The sequence below is a fragment of the Nansenia antarctica genome, assembly GCF_963989245.1.
Source record: "Nansenia antarctica genome assembly, chromosome: 5".
NCBI lineage: Eukaryota > Metazoa > Chordata > Actinopteri > Argentiniformes > Microstomatidae > Nansenia > Nansenia antarctica.
The window spans coordinates 15323929-15330565 of NC_137690.1; the positions used below are offsets into that span (position 1 = coordinate 15323929).

Here is a 6637-nt window from a genome sequence, read left to right on the forward strand (position 1 = left end):
AGAGAGAGAGAGAGAGAGAGAGAGAGAGAGAGAGAGAGAGAGAGAGAGAGAGAGAGAGAGAGAGAGAAAGTGGTCAAACAAATGTTTCACTGAGCCCACAATTGGCCAACAGTAATGGGAGAGTGAGTCAATCATCTATTGTATGAAGATGTGGTCATGAACAACTTCTAACTGTATTATATGTGATTCTTATCGAATAAAGGAAAGACATTAGATATAATAAAAAGAACACTTATAACAATAAGTAACAATAAACTTTAAACTCAAAACTAGGTGTGTGAACACTCATGACAGAACATCCCAGGTCAATTAAGATCAGCATGATTTGGCATTAGTTCAACTCAAAGGTTGAAATATGGGATTTACGTTTAATGAATCATAATGCTGTAGAATGTTTACACGCTTCAAAATTACTTTCAGATGCAGCAGTTAGCTACCACACTCATGATAAGTGAAACATGTGAAACATGTCAAGTTGTTAATTAATTCACTAAATATTCAGTTAACATGTTAAATCGACTACTTAGAAAAGGTTTGCCAATGGTGAAATAATGATTATCATTGAGAATGGCAATGTCCTACTCACCATGGCTCTGTGTGTGTTCTAGATGTCTTTGTATCCCAGACTAGGTGTAATGTTGGGGTGGGTTTATGTATGACCCATGTTATCTGCTGCGGTCCTATAATAAGACTGAGGTAGGTACCACAGTCCCCTACATGGCCTTCTCCACTCTCTCACTCTCTCACTCTCTTTCTGGGGACATGATAAGGATTAGGATACCCAAAGGACCCAGATTCCTGTGGGGGTGGAAAAAGAGAGATTGGATGAGAGAGAATGGGGTGAGAGAATGAAGGGGGATATGTGACATGAGTGACGTAAGTTCTAAAGGGTGGTAAGTTCTAAAAAAAGCCATTCTCATGGTTACTATAATTGGTGTCTGGTAGTTAATAATGGATAATTTCGGAATAATTCAACTCAGTTGGTACATGGTGGTCCTTCAGTCAATAATCTACATTACATTGCTGTTTCTGAGGTTGTCTGCATATTTTGTGTGGGTTACAAGATTAACCTACTTACTGGTATATAAAGAGAATATTTGTTGTTCCTTCTTTCTAATCATGTTCTTCAGCACAGCCAAAAAGATAATTTAGCTTGGGTAATTTCAAGGAAATATGAAAGTTATTTTGACCACTGTGCTCAGAATAAGTGTGTTGACCAAAATGCAATAAAGAAAATAAAGATAGTCCTCACTCAAAAAATAGATTCAAGCGTTTCTTTTAGTATTTATTTCATTCAGGGATCGATGTTTCGGCCTTCAGGCCATCGTCAGTCAGTTTTGAAGCACGGACCAGCTACACAGTTTTGGGAATTTCAAGGAAATAGACAATGACATTTAAATTCCTATATTACAGAAACTTTATTTACAACAATTAAGCATTGTCTCATATACATACAAAGCACACTTAATTATTTGATATACAGACTAGGAATTAGAACTTTTAAGATTATATAGATCATATAAATATAACTTTTTACAAATACAATACCAAAGGAATATGTCATTGCACACAAATAGTAAGTGAAGCACTACATCATATGGCAATGAATTTAAAACAGCCAATCTTTGCTTTTGAGTTATGGCTGGATTAAAAAAACATTTGACTGATGACATCTTATTGATACACATCAGTATTGATAAACATCAGTATTTATGTCCTGGTTCTCAATGGTACTATACTACAGTATGGTATCATATTACAGTGCCAACCAGGCTTCAATCATTTCTAAATGGTCGATCCACACCCATACAACATAGCATTGACACAGTATCTGTGCATTGTTGGGGGATTTAGTGAACTAACACAAAGCCATCTGTACATGAAGACATTTACAAATGTGCTAGGATTGTTAGTAATCTATTATTGTGTATTATATGATGTGTGTTGTGTGGTTCTCTTTCTGTACATCTCCAGGTGTTGAGTTCCCCCTCACACACCCCGCATCTCTCACCACAGTAGGGGGAGAGGCTTACTCTGTGAGAGCTTCAAGAGGAGGCCAGAACTGGGTAGATCCGAGTTCAGACAGATTTGTCTGCATCCCCCCTTACAGGTTGGAGGCTGCTGTGACACCCTCAAGGTGTCAGCATGCATGCTGCCATCTTACAGGCCACTGCCGAAATAAGGGCTGCACCGCGACCACTCCCCTCCTCTGATTGGATGAAGGTTATGTCACAGTGAGGTGTCAGCTCCCGGACGCTTTTGTGGAACCTGTGCTGGAAACTGATAAGGGAGATGGACACCAGCTTTAGAATAGAGATCATTCATAATTCATCTCTCTCCTTCCTTTTGATTGATTGATTGAAAACTTTATTAGAAGATTTGCAGAAGTAGGTACATGAAAGTACATATTACATACAAGGTCAACTAAAAGGATAAAAACCCAAGAAAGCCACTGGCTTATTTCAATTGGGGTCCTTGATTTTCAATTCATCGTTACATGTAAGACAGACAGGAAAAAAAAAAAAAACTAGTACTATCTACAAGATAATACAGACAAATAACTATTACTATCTACAAGATAAAAATACATCCATCATGGGAAGAACAATACTAGATATACAATACAACAAAACATCAGGTATGTACAGCGGGTAGGACAGGTGGGGACATACACCACAGGTGGGGGCGGGGGACAAAACACAAAGTATGTACAGTGGGTAGTTCGGGTCTTTTAATCTGATTTTTGATTTAGAGGGTCCAGTTACGGATTGCAGCCTCCTGTAAATGTTTTTTGAGAGTGGTTTTGAAGGTGGGCAGTGTTTTGCACTCCTTTAAGATTATAGGAAGGGCGTTCCACATTTTTACTGCATAGTTTGCAAACGAGTTTAACCCCTTGTTTGTGGTGCAACGCGGTTGAACGTGGTTCGTGGAGCTTCCTCTGGTGTTGTATGTGTGGACGTTGTTCACTTTTTGGAAGTATGTTGACAGGTACTTGGGTGTCTTTGTGGTGTAGCGTATCTTGAAGACCAGGCCCAGTGCAAGCTGCTGCACTCTGTCAACTACTCGTAGCCAATCAAGGCTCAAAAAATGAGCAGCGGTTAGATGTGTCCTAGGGTTGAGGCCTAGCAGAAGCCTAACCAGTTTATTTTGGGCTGTCTGGAGTCTTGTTTTATGGGCCTTTGTGGTTCTATAGTACCATGATGTTACGGCATAGTCGAAGTGACATTGAATGAGAGCTCCTGATAGGGTCCTCAGTGTGTTTTTACTGACAAGTGAGGATATCCTGTACAAGAATCTAGTTCTATGGTTCACTTTTTTGATTACTTTTGCTGCCATTTTATCTCCGGAAAGATTTGCCTCTAAGATGGAGCCCAGGTATGTAATATCCTCTTTTCTTGTGATATTAATGTTACCCACTTTTATATAAAATTTTCGGCCTTTCTGAGTTTAGATGGGGATCCGTATAGGATGGTTTCAGTTTTACCTAGGTGTATTGATAGTTTATTGTCTGCTAGCCAGATGCAGATTCTACTCAGTTCAGTGCTTAGCGCTTTTTCCACCTGCAATATGTCCCTGTCAGAGACCAGCAGAGCCGAGTCATCCGCGAACAGGAACAAATTGCAATCACATGCTGATGACATGTCATTCACATATATTAGGAACAGTAAAGGTCCCAATATGCTTCCTTGTGGAACGCCGCAGGTCACTGGGAGGGGGGGGGACAGTGTTCCGTTCACACTAACCACCTGTTCCCTCCCCTCTAAGTAGGATTGCATCCAGCCCACCGATGTTCTATCGAACCCAATTGCTTTCAGTTTATCTAACAATATGTGGTGATCTACTGTGTCGAAGGCCTTCTGGAGGTCCAGCATGACCATGCCGCAGTACTTGCCCGAGTCCACCTCATGGTTGATGTGGTCGTTCAAATAGAGAAGGCATGTGTCAGTGGAATGGGATGTTCTGAATCCTGATTGAAATTCATACATCAGATTTTTTTCGGTAAGGTACCTATCAACCTGTTCATAAACTATTTTTTCCATAAGTTTCGAGATGGAATTAAGAATAGAAACAGGTCGGTAGTTGCCTGGGTCTAATTTGCTTCCTTTTTTATACAGTGGGGTTACCCTTGCTATTTTAAAGTCAAGGGGGACGTGTCCCTGTTTGATGGAGAGGTTTATTATGTGGGTGATGATTGGGGTAATGGAGGCAGCTGAGTCTTTTAGAAATCTGGCTGGAATATTGTCATGGCCCGTGGCCTTTTCTGAGTGTAGAGCGCCCAGCTTTTTAAACACCTCATCGTTTGACACCATGGAGAGTTTAAAATCATCTTTGCGTACACCCAGTTTATTGTAGAACGCACGGATGTGCTCTACACCATAACGCCCTGAGTGGGGTGGTAGATTGTTAACTAATTTAGTGGCTATGGTTGTAAAGAAAGTGTTTAAGCACTTAGCCACATCCAGCTTGTCTGTAAGGAGAGAATCTCCAGATTTTATGCTGATGTTTGTAGACCTGGTTTTGAGTTTTTGACTGCAACCTAGTTGGCTATTAAGTAGCTTCCAAAGGTCACGTGGTTTGTTTAAGTTTTCTTCGATTTTGTTATCGAGGTATTCTTTCTTAGCAGATTTGGTCATGGTAATTACCTGATTGCATAGTTTGTTGCATTGTTTTTTAATTTTCTCAAAGTGGGTTTTGTGATCTTCGTTTAAGTGTTTCACTAATTTTGATTTGCATTTTTGAACTTCAGAGCATTTTAGGTCTCTGACTTTCATAGCATTTAGAATGTCCGAATTCATCCATGGTTCCGATCGGGCTTTAACCCTGGTGGTTCCCATGGGGGCTATACTGTCAATAATATTTAGGAATTTGGTTTTGAAACCTAGCCATGCCTCTTCAACCTGTGTGCATTCCTTCTCCCCTTCCACCCCTCTCTCTCCCCACCCTCTCCTCACCTTGGGTGTAGTTTATAGACAGACCCGTCAACACCCACAGTGATCTTTAGCACTTCCTCACTTCGACGCTCCCTCATCCGGTTGATCACCGCTGCAAGTCCCGCCCCACACATGTGCGCAGCACGGGTGGACACGCTCTCACACGCTAGGTGCACAATGTCACAGTCCATTTCTGATGGCAGCATGCCGAGCGTGGACAGTATGTTGTAGATCTGCTTCCTGTCTCCAGAGTCACTGATAGACAGACAAGGAGAGAACACAGACTTACTAACTAACACAGTGAAGGAGGCTTTGCTGTCAGGAGAGAAGACAGAACCAGTGACAGACATGGTACTATGGAACAGGTTATTTCCTTTCAGTGGATTGGGGAGAGGGTTTGCTAATCCAAGAACTGTGCATCACCTAGTTGTCTTGGTGACCCCTTACCTCTCGATCTCGGAGACAAAACACGTCTCGAAGCTGCCGCGAGTCTTCAGAAGGTCTGAAGCTTCACCGTTAAACAGCAGGTCCTCGTTCACCAGCTTCAGAAGCACCAGCCTCACCAACTCCCCCATGTACTTCCCACTAATCAACTTCTCATAGCTGCAAGGCGGGAGGGAGGGAGGCAGGAGAGGGAGAGGGAGAGAGGGGGGGGGGTAAGAGAGAGAGAGAGAGAGATACAATAAAATACATGTCACACAACACATTAAACTAATTAGAATTCGAATTTTAAAATCCCCTTTAATTGGTCAATACATAACAATATATTTCACAGACACCTAACTACTCAGGACATCATCATTATCCCTGAAAGGAAAGAAGAGAGTTAAAAGAGAGGGGTGGGGGGGGGGGCAGAGCCTGAAAAGTAAAGTGGGTAAGTGAGTGGTTGCTTGTGTGAGGGGGCTGTCAGAGCTGACAGTAAACAGCCATTAGCCCTGGTGGCATTAGCTAGCCTTGGAGAGCAAGAGAGGTCATTAATCTAGCTCCCAGTGCCACTGGCAGAGCACTGACGTATACAGACTACTCACCACTCTCCACTCACTACCACCACAGGAAAAACAACCTGGTTACCTAGCGACCACACAGGGCCTGCAGTTGAGAGTCGTTGAGTGTTGTAGGTGAGTGTAGACAGGGGAGAGAGGGAGCAAGAGAGAGAGAAAGAAAGAGAGGAGAGATGGAGCAAGAAAAAGATGGAGAGGTACAGTCTGACTCAGTTCTAAGGATGGGTATGTCTATACACGCCTGGATAGCCATGCACACCTGTACAGCCAAACTCTACTCTTCAGATAGAAATGATGTACACTAGACTTGTATTGTAAAATAGGGAACAATGTTAGCTTTACATCTCATATTTCTATCTGAAAAAGTTTTAGCCAATGGACCCCACTCGGTGAGCCCCAGTACTCACAGCTGTTGTCCAGGGTTGAGTGAGGTCTCGTCCACCACTCTGTCATACTCCAGCCTGAGGTCCTCCAGCTCCCCGTTGGCCCCGAAGGCCCCCCACTCTGTATTCACACACATCCTGCCCTCCTCCCCCTCCACCAGCTCCACCGTACGCATCTCCTCCATGTAGCATGCATTACAGCCTGTACCTGAGGAGAGGAAGAGATGTGAAGATGTGTGTGTGTGTGTGTGTGTGTGTGTGTGTGTGTGTCTGTGTGTGTGTGTGTGTGTGTGTGTGTGTGTGTGTGTGTGTGTGTGTGTGT

At 42.7% G+C, this 6637-nt stretch overlaps 1 protein-coding gene across 1 annotated transcript in view; it reads right to left on the reverse strand.

The window, feature by feature from the left end:
* Positions 1-2132: 2132 nt before the first annotated feature.
* gck (glucokinase (hexokinase 4)) overlaps positions 2133-6637 on the reverse strand; it is a gene marked incomplete at both ends in the record, with an annotated part of 7474 nt that continues 2969 nt past the window's right edge. The window contains 4 exons of the mRNA XM_080533079.1: positions 2133-2280; positions 4953-5186; positions 5379-5534; positions 6340-6523. Of these exons, the coding sequence (XP_080389205.1) occupies positions 2133-2280; positions 4953-5186; positions 5379-5534; positions 6340-6523 (722 nt within the window). The remainder of the gene's footprint in view (positions 2281-4952; positions 5187-5378; positions 5535-6339; positions 6524-6637) is intronic.